Source organism: Varroa destructor, unplaced genomic scaffold, assembly GCF_002443255.2.
Source record: "Varroa destructor unplaced genomic scaffold, Vdes_3.0 BEIS01000001.1, whole genome shotgun sequence".
NCBI classification, from domain to species: domain Eukaryota; kingdom Metazoa; phylum Arthropoda; class Arachnida; order Mesostigmata; family Varroidae; genus Varroa; species Varroa destructor.
This window is the reverse complement of record NW_019211454.1, coordinates 46,731,635-46,744,556: the sequence shown is the minus strand read 5'-3', so window position 1 is coordinate 46,744,556 and position 12,922 is coordinate 46,731,635. Positions and strand designations below refer to the sequence as shown.

General features: G+C 39.4%; 1 protein-coding gene and 1 long non-coding RNA gene across 6 annotated transcripts; one reads left to right on the top strand and one right to left on the bottom strand.

The window, feature by feature from the left end:
* Window positions 1-268: 268 nt before the first annotated feature.
* LOC111251667 (uncharacterized) lies at window positions 269-2,487 on the bottom strand. Of its 2 annotated transcripts, none has more exons than XR_002673917.2 (2): window positions 2,173-2,487; window positions 269-1,846 (listed from the first exon to the last, which is right to left on the bottom strand). It is a non-coding gene; the product is annotated as an uncharacterized LOC111251667 (long non-coding RNA). The 2 variants fall into 2 exon arrangements; XR_015316491.1 differs by having other exon boundaries at window positions 2,181-2,487.
* Window positions 2,488-2,872: 385 nt separating this feature from the next.
* On the top strand, window positions 2,873-7,598 carry LOC111243226 (uncharacterized). 4 transcript variants are annotated; one of them, XM_086974197.1, is made up of 6 exons: window positions 2,873-3,357; window positions 3,734-3,902; window positions 4,139-4,186; window positions 5,872-6,211; window positions 6,580-6,645; window positions 6,972-7,598. In XM_086974197.1, the coding sequence occupies exons 4-6, from the start codon at window positions 5,889-5,891 to the stop codon at window positions 7,123-7,125; spliced, it is 543 nt and encodes a 180-aa protein (XP_086830323.1). In that variant the 5' UTR covers window positions 2,873-3,357; window positions 3,734-3,902; window positions 4,139-4,186; window positions 5,872-5,888; the 3' UTR covers window positions 7,126-7,598. The 4 variants fall into 4 exon arrangements, with proteins under 4 accessions (XP_086830323.1, XP_022644174.1, XP_022644176.1 ...); XM_022788439.2 differs by having other exon boundaries at window positions 2,873-3,496; XM_022788441.2 differs by having other exon boundaries at window positions 2,873-3,653.
* Window positions 7,599-12,922: the final 5,324 nt, after the last annotated feature.

Sequence of the window (12,922 nt, the reverse complement as noted above, 5' to 3'; positions counted from 1 at the left end):
TGTCTACATCAAACATTTTTCAAAAAGCCTTTTTCAAAAGTGTCCATGGAATACGTTATCGTATTATGAAAGTTCGGGTTTTGAACGTCCTGCACTTTAATAATCCATTTTTGAACCTGTTTTTTTTATAGGATTACAATAGTATCCTCATTATTATTATTATAAACTATTGTAAAGCAAAGTACATTTAGGTCAAAATATATTGAATGGAATAGAATTAAATGCAGTAATATTTTCTGTGAGGGGTAACGAATAAGAATAATAGTACTAATGTTCACAAATACCATAGAATATTTTTTATTCAATTTTATTTGTAAGAAGTGTTGACTTAACTTTGGAGATACTAAAAATAATAAGACGTTTTTTCTTGGCTATGGCCTATTCAGGTTTTCCATTTACGCGTGCCACAACAGCTGGATGAGTCAGCGATGCGAGCAAAGAATAATACGACACGCTAGTTATACTGCTCAATAACAAGGTATATCAATAAACAATATTCGCCGTTCTGTGGGGATTCGATTCTGTCTAAGTTCTTCTTTAGAGCAGTTTCCCCACCGACTTAGAGAAACGGAACCATGCGAGCATCGTGCTACAAAACGTTGACAGCGTGTCCAGTTTTACGGTGCCCTACCGTCAGATTGGATCGCCGCCTCCATCCGCGTACGTTATATTCGCTCCAAGTCAAGTTCACATGTGCTCAAATGCTTACATGCATAAGCTTTTTACGGAACTGCTCATTTACGGCGACAAACGTTGCAGTGTAAAAAGTAAAGGATAACTGTTGTATTATCTAATCTTCGTTTATACTTAATCCAACATAACCATTGATAATATTAACGCAGATTTGCATCCAAGCCTACAGCACTCCGTATACGCGAAGAATAATTTTGTTTGTGGAATTGAAATTTAACATTAGCTCTAGGCTATGCGTTTCCTTAAGGACGAGTATAAACACAGAAATTTATCCAAAAAAAAAGGAACGACTATTCTCGACTACACTACCTCATACGGATAGCAAACTCAATGCTGATAGTTTTTTTTACACTCATTTAACTAGCTACTTAGATTTCATAGTTGATTTTTCCAAATCGTCATTACGATTAATATCGCTGTGATTATTCTTTAAAAGACGAACCTCCATTTCGCCAACTTTTGTCGACGCACGCAAAATTGGCCGACCAACAAGGCTCGGAAAAGTAAACGCAGGAAAATTCGATCCTGCGTATCCGCATTTAACAAAACCGGTTCCGTTGTCACACACGATTACTTTGCGTCCCCGCGAATCCATGGTAATGAAGTCCCTGTGATTAACCGGGTCCTGTCACTCGTTGTATCCTGTTCCACTGTGCCGGAGGCCACTTCACCCTATCAGCCACTAGGCCGCCACTTACACACTGTCGTTTAGCGTGATTAGTCAAATGGAAGTTGTCCTTATTTTGACCATCACCAACAGCCTGACAAACCGTCAACTCAACGTGTTCTTGACTCTTACAGGCAGGTTGGAAGGTTACTGCTTGCCAGCAGCACAAAGCGATATCGCTGTGTCACGAGAAATCAGCAAATGCGTAAAAGAGAACGACGTTCAACAGGCACACCAACGACTACACACCCTCGCACGACTCCATTCGATAAGAGCGCTCTGTAGATGGACACGTTCGACTCTCAAACACGGACGCGGTTTCCAGACATTGCTCCGATGACGCTCGTGTGTGTGCACTGGATATACATACCGTAATCCGCTCCGCCGCCTTTACGGTCGGCGCCAAATAATTTCACTGCACGATAAGCCCTCACAAAGCCACATGTGCACACGCACCGTCCAAATCTTCGTATGTCGCCAGAGCCGCTGAAAACCCAATAGTACAGAGCAGTGTCAGTATGTTAGACAGTTCAAACACACCCCTCAAGGCGGCCACTTGTCAAATCGAGCCTTGGCAGTTGATACATAATGTGATATCGACACGGGAGAGTACAGACACGGAGCGAGCTTGCGCGCCCATGAACACATAGCTCAGCGGGTAGCCTTTAAGCTACACGTCAACATAGCTTGCTGTAATCGGGTTGAGATTCGCAACGAAATATCCATAGCAACTTTGCGAATCCAAAATAGAACTGACGGCAGTAACTTTAACAATTACCATGTACACGAAAATAGCATTAAGCTGAACTTACACATTTACCTTTACTCGGGAAGTACATCGATCAGTATGTAAAACCATGAATAAATACCCAAGCACAAATAATTATCTGAAACAAGTGTCGATACTTGTAGCATTATTAGAATATTTAAAATGATTGACTGAGCCATCAATATTTGCATTGTTAGAGCAATTTCCGATATTATATCGTTGTCGGCAGTAAATAGCTACAGTGCAAGGCTCTCCGTCTGCTAAGTTGTCGTCAGGGGGTTTTTAAGAAGCGATAAACAATGTGACATTGCGCAATGCATAGAAACTTTATTTGCAGTACATATTAACACACACAATTAGGATATTCGTTCGCCTTTTCCTGTCTCATTAACTTATATAATATAGGCAAATATCGTGCTTTTCCATGTCAAATCCCTCTTTTCGGCTGCGTTTATGTATGAACCATCTAAGAAACGAACCTTACTTTGGCTGTATGCTTTCAAAGCTATTTATTCGGCAATATGGGAAAAAACGCCGATTACAGATACGCGCGCCCGGAAAAAGGGTCGGTTAGTTTATTTATTAGCAGTTGACACCTGCAGGCTATGTGAACTCTATCAGAATAGAACTTCATTTTAATTCAGAAAACTCTAGAGGGAAAGATCGGCCGCATCAAAGCCGACGACGACGAGGGGAAGAACATAAATGATGACATCAATAGCAGCATCGCAGGAGATTTCGACCTGATGTACGGTACTGGTAGGCTCCAGTCAGTTGGCGTTTTGTTGTTGGCTATGATTTCCACTACAGGGGAGAAATAACCAAGGCGGCGACTACCCAGCTTCCCGCCATAGCAGACAGACGGATGAAACCGCTGACTACAGCGATAGAGGACAACGGAGCCACCATTCAGCCCAGACGAGCACCATTACTCAGCCGTCTTCTGTTGAATTCGTCGTCTTCGTTATCAGCGATCCTCTGAGTGTATCGTTGTTTACGTCTGCTTGCTCCTGCTGGCTGCTGAAGACTTTATTCGCATCATAGTTGTTGAAGCAGTAGCGATACAGTAACCCTCTGCTTTGTGCTACCATCCTACTGTTACTGGTCTTTGTGTATATACAAAAGACTTAGCTGAGTGGGGCAGAAAGGTTGTATAGTTATGCAATCACTGGATATATGGGCGACGAGCGGATCGCATATGCCTGGACTATGTTTTCTGTCTTCTGAGGTATATTCATACTGATGGCGATGAAACAAATTCATGTATGAAAACTCGCGGAGTGACTGAAAAAATTGCTCGTCGTGAAAATCGAAAAAAACCTGTGTATCCTGATTATCATCGATTCACGCGCAACGCAACATCCATTGTACAGGAGAATATACTAGTGTATAACACTGTATATATATATATATATATATACATATATATATATGTATATATATGTGTGTATATATATATATATATGTATATATATATATTACAAGCCGACAAGTGGAATACAGAAGCATACAACATCGGACGCTGTAAGGCAACAGTTTTCTGTGCAAAGTTTTTTTTATGAAACGACAAAACGGTGTATAATATCCAAGATATCTTCTAATAGGCAATTTCGTGCAAGCGATGCTCATGCGTTGGATGTGAATTGAAACAGCAGTCGTGCGTTTATACAAATACTATCGGTTTGTGTATTGCGATTTCTCCTCGACAAGGATGCTAGACGGTCTGTTTACTCCACACCACCCGACGAAAGGATTTGTTCGCTTTCTAGAATGGTAAGCAGCTTTTGAGCAGTATAAATTATTTAATACCAGTTTTCTTTTCGATTTTGCACATGTGTGTCTTCACCTAAGACGCAACCGTTTGGGTATCGAAGTCGGTGAAGGCGGCTTACCTCGTGGTATTGAAATATGGTACAAGATCGAGGCTATTGCTCAAAACTGAAAGTATTTCTGCGACAACTTCAATTCATTGCTAAATAGAACTAACTGATTGTGTATATTCGAAGCAGGTCCTGCGCTAGCTGTAACCGCGACGCCATCGATCATGAAAACCTTAGGTGTGAGGATTTTCCTTTTATTTTTTTGTCGCTATCACTTGTTGTTTACTTTAGATTACAAGCGACATACTATATTCAGTATGCATATGTTCTGGACGTAGCCCAGCTGAGCTTCTTAAATGCACCAAAAATAAGCTAGAAAACTGGGTGTTCAATTTTAATGTATTTGCAGACAACTCAATGAACTGCCCTATTGTATATCTAAAAAATAATAGCGTCTTTGGTCTATTATTGGCATAGTTTCGAAAAGCACTATTTGACCAACAAATTGGAATCAATCGACTTCTCGCATAAAGCTATTCTAATTGTTATCCAGTAAGTAATTAAATCGTTCTATTTATATTGTTTGCAGAAGTGTTTTACTGTGAGATTCTGAATTCAACCATCTGCCTCGTTTAGCATCTAAGTTATAGTACCGCATGATACAGCGTAATGTGACCACAGCTCGCACAGCTGAGAGGGTCTATTCCATGAATACTTATGGGTGCCTCTCTAGCCGTTTACCTTTTTCGTAAGGTTTGGTTATTTGTTTTCATGCAATAAAAAGCTTAGTATCGCGAAAAGACAAGCATGAACTGAGTTATTTCACTGAGGAGAGAACTTTTAATAAATGAAAACCAATCGGATTGTTTATACTCAGACTCCGTACACGAGGAAATGGACTCATAGAAGTTTCAATAACGTGAGAATATACGCTTACAGTAAAGCTTGAAAAATCAAATAAAAGAGCTGGATTTCTGCAAGCAAAGTTCAGAGGCTGTGGGTACTGTCTATAAGATCTTGTGTCATGAAATAATTGGCATATTTTTGTGGTAAAAGACCCACAATATTTTAAAAGTCCCTACAAACCGTAAATGTATAATAACGATAAATCCAGCACACATAACATACATGTACCGTACCAAAACAAGTTTGACCGAGAAAAGATTTCACATTTCCCTCGATTCATACTCCGTAGAGCATATGTAAATCAGTGCTATGATACATAATTCGCAAATATTTCTACATACAGTATACTGCGGGCAAATAAGTCAGTGGTCAATCTTAACCATGGTAATTTGATGAGAAAATAATTACCGCTGTCTTTATACTATAGAACATGTAGCGATTTTGATAAAATCAGTTAACAAAGTTTTTACATACCCGCACAATTTAGACACCCTGAAACTTTTCTTTGTCATGTGGCTTCTTTATTATGGGTTATCTGTTATATAAAAGTTGCCCCGGTAAGAGCAATGCACCCTTGAAAGTTTTCATCCCTTCTAAAAGTGCACGATTTCAAACCAGGTGTGCCGTAACGATAAACATCCGCACCGCTCCTCTTTCATACCTCTAAAGCGACTGCACCTTTAAAACGAAATTTGCCAACTTGTTATTACACATAAGCAGTTCTTTATTTTTCTCCCTCTGTTTCGAGTTTCACGTCCGGTATCGCCTTTGGGTATTCTATCAGACGGAGTGTTAGTTCCCAGCGCGAAAAGAACTATGTGTTTGTCTGTTCTTCGGCTTGAATCCAAACCACAACGTGTTCCTGGCAAATACGTTACCGCTGATCCCTCATTCTTTAGTTCAACTCATGTGACTCTTGTGGACGCGTATTACTACTTACTATATAAAAGGTAGTTTGATGAGGATAAATAGCAGCAGTGTATCCCAACAATTTGATGCTTGGTCAATATTTTTAGTCTAACGAACGGATGGAATGGCAAATCCACACGTTGAAGTTTCTGCACCACCTGTAATGTCTGGTTCCCCGTCATCTGCGGGAGGCTCATCCCGCCGTTGGGGTTCACCTTCGACAGCGGGCCCTTCAACCGCCTCGCGTCCTGGTTCCGGGCCTCCACCTCTCTCGCCACAAACGCACAACCATGTGGGCCTCCATCGAGGTTCACAAGCAGGTACCACTAACGGAGGTGTTCGAGCTCGTGCAACGCCACCTGGTTATAGTGGTGCGCCCTCAATGCCTGCGGCCACGCCGGTGACCGCCGTTAACGGAACTTCGATGGCCGCATCCGCGACTACTAGGTAAGCAAGACAATAATTACGTGCATTTATACAAACCAGGGCAGTTTTTCCGTTTTAAATAATCTCTATATTTTTTTTATCTATTGTCGATTGTTTCTAATCAGTATAATCGGGATAGTTACCAATATATGTTTGACAAGTTGAAAAATGACGAATAATCAGATTCGATGAATCAAACGGATCAGTTTGACAATCAAACGCTCTACATCAGTGCATTTCAGTCCATTTATCACAGCAGCTTGAAAATAAAAGTCACCTATACCCGCTTTAAAACAAATTGAAAATGTACATTTAACAGGACTATATTGTATTGATATAGTATTTTTAAAATTAGACAAACAAAACAAATTGCTATTCTGTTCTTATAGATCATCGTCGCCGGCAACACCAAAGTTTGTTTCAAGAAACGTTTCTCCGCCAGTATCGCCGCCAAGGTAAAGCAATAAGAATAAAATTATAACTGAATATCTCATTAAAAACGCAACATTTCAACTTTAACTTAATACATTTATTAGCGACTTTAACGAGATGTCGCTATTTATAAGACTTATTTAGCCTCAACAAATAAATATTAGTAACGGCAACTATGTGTTGTGATATTATGTTACTGACTTGATTCGCAGATAGAAGTTGATATACTATCGTTAAAGTCTGATTGGGATGAAAGCTTTCATAAAATCGGTTTTTATGAAACTCCCGTTTCATCAAAACCGATAAGCTTCTTTATGAGTTGGTTTTCGATTTTTTTTTTTCTTTTTAGACCAGATTCAGCGTCGACGGGTTCATCTGAAGACCCAGATAACACGTGCGCCATCTGCCTGGGAAAACCATCAAACAAGAGCTTCACCGACGCGTGCTATCATCCCTTTTGCTTTACGTGCCTTGTTGAATGGAGTCGGGTAGGCATAAGTTGAGTTTTTGAGCCATCAATACAATAAATAAGTTCTGTCGCTTCTATGACAAGTGACGATTTCCTTCAACATTAGTTTCATCTGCTTCAATAGGTGTTTCGATTTTAAGCGAATAAACTTTCATTTTGTCAGCAAATTTTACCAAAAAAAGGGCATTCGTTGCCATAAACACACGCCAGTGTTCACATGCATATGATAATTTGCCTACATAATAATCAATTTCATGTATATACTTCACACATATTCTACTCGCTGTCAGTTGTTGATATCAATCAAAGGTTTTATGCCAGGCGACACTAGGAAGTGGATTGAGCTAAAAAATATAGTTCGTTGTTTAAGAGACATCATTTTTTATCATGCTTGGCCATTTATTTCACGAGTGTAGATGAGTTAGCCTATAATAGGCAGCATCTAGCAACAGAAACTACGGCTTTTTCGGATTTCGTTAGTAAACGTTGGATAATTTAAAGGACAAACGTATTATTATCTCTATTAGATTACCGAATTTCTTCTAGGTTTGAGGAATTGCGTATTGTTTATCGTATATCGTACTGATTGAGACTAAAGCTTATTCTGCAGTCGTTATTAATAGTACTGAAAATTCATTGTTAGATTTTCTATGGCCAAAACATATAATACCTCTTACGCTACAAAATTTCATTAGAAATTTTGTCTTGAATACCGTCATAATCTCGGTTTCAGGGTGAATTTGTTATAAACTAAAATCGGGGAGCATTTCAGTTCGCAACAGATTCACTTTCTGAGCTTGCAAGCAAATAATTAGCTATAATTGTATTTTTCATCATATCAAAGTTGTGTAATAGAGGAACACGTCGTTGGCTTGTGTTTGAAATTTCTTTGTAAAGTTTTTACGCAAAGCACGAATGGCGTGCGGTGACTGAACTTAATTCATAAATGTTTGCACTTCGAAATTACGCCAGACACACTCCACAGTGACTCGTACTATATACCGATACAGCTATATATATGTATATATATATATATATACTGCATCCTATGCCGAAACTTCGTTTCGAACAATTTGGCATATTCTTCATGAGCCCCATGAAAGTTTCGGACGGTAGCGTTTTCAGTGTCAATTATTCCGCGCGTTTTGTATGGTGGTATAAGGCAGTGGTTCGCGGCCCCAAGGAATTGTGGACACTGCTTTGGGGGCTTCGGCACCGTCTTAGTAAACAGCGCGACCTGCTTCGCATCGTGAGAGGTGATAAATCACTTTAAATCGGATCACATCAAATAAATCTGAACAGCTGGCAGGCACCTTCAGTGCAATGACATGATCACGCGGTTAGCATGGGACCTTAATGGTGGAAAAAGGCATTGCGTCAGGAGCTACTGTACCATATGACGTTTTCCATCAATACAACTACAAGCGGCAACTTGGAAAGGACGCTGTTTTAAATACTTTTTGGCTACCCGGAGAACTCTCTGTACACGGGGATTCCAGAAGATGCGATGCTGCGAAGCTGCACGACTCCAAGTTCAGCAACGTCAAATGAAAACTTGGCTTGAGCAAGAAAAGCTGCAAGGGTGTGGGCGGGTGCTGGTAAGCGTTGAATGGCCGATACAGTAACTGTTTAAGAACTTGGCACTGTGATGTTATTAAGCCTTTGTTGTTGTGAGCCGAATGGCTACACGCCGATGCTGACAGCAAAAGATAGAGTTGTACTTTAAAAAATTTGGTCCCATAGCGTGTAACGTGAAAACGCGCGCAGCAAGAATAAATAATATATAATTCCTAAATAAATGCAGCTAGTAACGATATATAGGTATTAGCTTAATGCCAAGTAGCTTGCAGTAAGCCGATAGCACTTTTGCCGTTTGTAACAGTATATATATGTAACAGCTCATCGTTATATATATATATAACCATGGGCCAGTCGCCGAATGAGGTCAGCTAGAAGTTTCACACATTGTCGAGTTTAATCAAAGATACCTGTGCATTTGAAAAAGTATTTTTAAACTGCTGAGGAGGAAAGGACACCGACATATATGGTATAATAGCTTTTCACCACCACCTGTATAAATCTTCGGATATTCGATTTCATCTACCTTTATTCATAGAGCGATCTGTGTGCCATAGCACTACATCATTGTCCTCACCTATTCGATAACAGCGACGTTTTCGTGACCATCACGTAAATTGCAATGGTTTTCCTGCTTTTGTGATTTTGTACGAACTCGTAATGGAATCCTCATGAAGGAGCAGCGGACTCTGATAGATTGAATCATACAAGAAAACACATGAGCAAAAGTTTAGGTGAAAGATATAAGACCTGTGTAATTCAGCAGGTCACATAACTAGGCCGTGATTTCCATTAAAACTGCAAGAGCCCTATATGTTGTCAGCAAGCTTATGGGAAAACAACAATGCAGTAAAGTAATTCTGAAACAAAGCACTGTCTCAGGTACGAGAACGGTGTCAGAATGGGAAGTATGTCTCATGTATGGCATGGCACAGAGTCATATGGTAAAGGGTGCCCTGTAAAAGTGAAGTTCTGGCGTAACTTGGAAATTCACTCGACTTCAATTTGACCTAAAACATGTGGCGTGACGTCGAAGCGCGAGTTAGGGCTGGACAAGGAATTATGAAACAGCTATACTGAACGTGGAACTTGAAATATTCAGGAGATCACTTATATCTCTCAATTTAAGGATACAGTATCCCAAGTATGGGTCCAGGACTTAAACGTGACGAAGAAGGTACGAAAGTGCATGCGAAGCATGATAAACTAAATTGCAGCAAGATCTTCGGTTAAACTCGTTAGTGTGTAAAATTTCTAAATTACTATATCTATACAGTTTAAATGGAAAAAAAAAACACTCGAAAATTGGGTCGCAAAACATAGGCATCGATCACCTTGTCGTTTGCACTGTACTTCCCTCGTATGGGGGGATTACTGACCCACTAAAGAGGTGAACATGAGCTATTATCTGTTAACGTGGATTTGCTTAACTAGTTTATCATTACTGTAGTTAACACTTGAACTTCTGATATTGAGCATTAAAAATGTTGGGACTCTGCGACATAGTGAGATGACGAACCTGAGGCCAGCCAGCAGGAGCATAGTTTCTTCAAATGATTAGCTTTACTTTGTTCTGTGCTGAAACCCACGATGCCTGCTTAAAAACTTAATTAGTTTCATAGAGCAACGGGTAGGGCCCCCACAGCGAAATCAACTATCTTAAGGTCCGCAAAGAAAGGACTGGTTTCCACATGACAAAAGGCAGTGTATGGTACGGACGAAGTATTGCCGGTTTGTGAGCCTTGAAAGCCTACTTCCCGGGGAGCGCAGTCTGGCCGGTACTAGTGGTCCGAAGCTAGGACCAAGAGCAAGCGTTAATGCCTTATAGAAGGATATTTGCTAAGAGCCATTTTGATTCAACGTTTACCAGAGAATTCACAGCCGGGAGACACGCTGACTATTAGCATCGTTTTAAACTGAAAATAACAACAGAAAATACACTTTCAGTCTGTACCTGTATTATTTGAGCATTCTGAGCAAGCCTATTACAAACAGATCGCTCTCATGTGACATTGAATTATCATACTTATCTGTCACCTTGATAAATCGTTCCGGTTCGAAACTCTGGGCTTTCCTTAAATATGCTTTATTTTTTTTTCTATGACAGTATTAAAACGGTTTTTTACACGATTTCCATAGACTTACACGTGAAATAAGAAATCAGACTTTTCCGGTCTCAGATGGGCAATTTTTGATTGTTGATTACTGTGAATTACCCACTTCCTGTTGTAATTGATATTTGGAAAAAAACAACTAATTCATAGTAAATCGAATTAATCAGAGTAACTGTATAATGGACCTCAATTTCATTCAGATTGCTTTATTTCATTACGTTTCTGACCGATTGCATGTTATTCAATAAAGCCAATATTTGTAAAAGGAAACAAACAATGATTTTGGTCAAAACCGTATTAGAATTGCCAGAATAGTGGCTCGTATAGAATATGCGAAATTACTTCACCCCAATGATAGGTTATCAATAAAAAAGGTTCATACTATAGGTCTGTGCTAGGTGAGCCAGCTGGAAGGTAGCATGTATTCGAGCAGCATCTTCTGGTCGTAGTCGATGCGGACTCCCAGAACGAGACGATTATTAATAATACGTTAATATATACGGAGTATTTTAAAACATGTACGCACCATTCAAAATTCAATTTTTATTCGCAATTAATTAATTTTAGATTTAAAAGAAGCCACATAACCCCCACAATGTACCTTCTTCTCCTCTTTCTCTTCCACAGGGTATCTTTTATTACTGTTCTCATCAGTACACCGATGATAAGGGTGGGCTATTACTTCACAAACCTTAGAAGACACTTCAGTTGCTTAATTGAGGTTTCTAGACCTTCCAATAGAGTCAGTTTTCTGATACAGACTTTACCGCAAGGTGCTACCAAAAGAAGAGCTCTCTGACGCAAGGTCTGAGGAACAGCCGAAATATTCTATGAGATTTTATCGTCTAACCTCCCTGTTTGCAAGATTCTAACAAAATATGCTTTTGCTTTTCGATGATCGTGTGCATGCCCTCCGTTCTATTAGAAACAAATTCAGCACCCTTATAAAAATTTCCCCGAACGCGGGAAAAGAATCGATTCTTCCAGTAAATTCAAATAATTGGCGACCGGCGCCGCACTATCAAAAATAACGGTCCAACTGAAATTCTGTATTACACTGTAACTTCAGAATTAGCTGAAGCATTTAATTGAAATGTAACTTCATCGCGCCAAACAAGCTTTCCCATTGTGTTGGTATTTTTCAAAGGAGCCGGTTCAAATCATCTTCATTGCTAGCGTATGCCAATCTAACACTTGGATTTAGAGCGGTCCAAAGTGCACCTGATGCTGATACCAAGTTCATCCCTTGAGTGTCCTACAGATTTTTTGGACGTTTCTTTTTTCAGTACTTATTCATGCACCATGAAGCTCATTCATATTTATAGTCGTCCAGAGTGTCGTCTATGAACATACTCTATCAGTTCCAAACTTAATCCGATTAATTGTAAATTGAATCTTCCTGAAATTCCCCGCGATATGATCCTTGTACTGTACGTTTTCCTATTTTCAAAACCATTTTAAAATTAATCTGCTCTGTACGAAAGCCAGTTGTAGTATACTCATTATTTTCTATTAATTACGCCCTGAGAAAAAAAGGGAACAAATGGCAAGTTATGAACCATTAAACAATGTGTATATTTTTTGAAATACTCTGTATTTTCAGTAATGTTATTTTGTTCTGTATGTAAAAATTGATAGAAGTGACTAAGTACATTTAACCGTTATGGTTTGGAGAAGAACCTCTCTCCCACAAAGCCTTCGAAATTATCTGCGCGAAAAATGGGTCTTAGCGTCAGCTTGAGCACAGGAAAGCTGATGCTAAACATGGATTATGTTATATCTCGAAAAGGGGTGATATTTGAAAATAATCAGATTGAGAATTTAAAAAACATCTGAGTTTTAGCTAGTGAAGGTCTCACACAGAAGATATTCATGCGTCTATGACTAGTTATATAATTGAGATCGTACAGCTTTTTGTTGATTTGGAATCATCGCTGGCTTTCCTCATCGAAATGATACTTCTAAATTGTTTGATCTTTTCCCCTATAGTTTTCTATTATGAATTGTATTTTACCAACAAGTGGAGCATCACAAATACGCACGCAAGATAACACAAGATGACAGCGTACTTTAGCTAACTCCATTTATCCACGATGTGCTATTAAAACAAGGTCTTGTCCCTGATTTTTCCGGAGATGT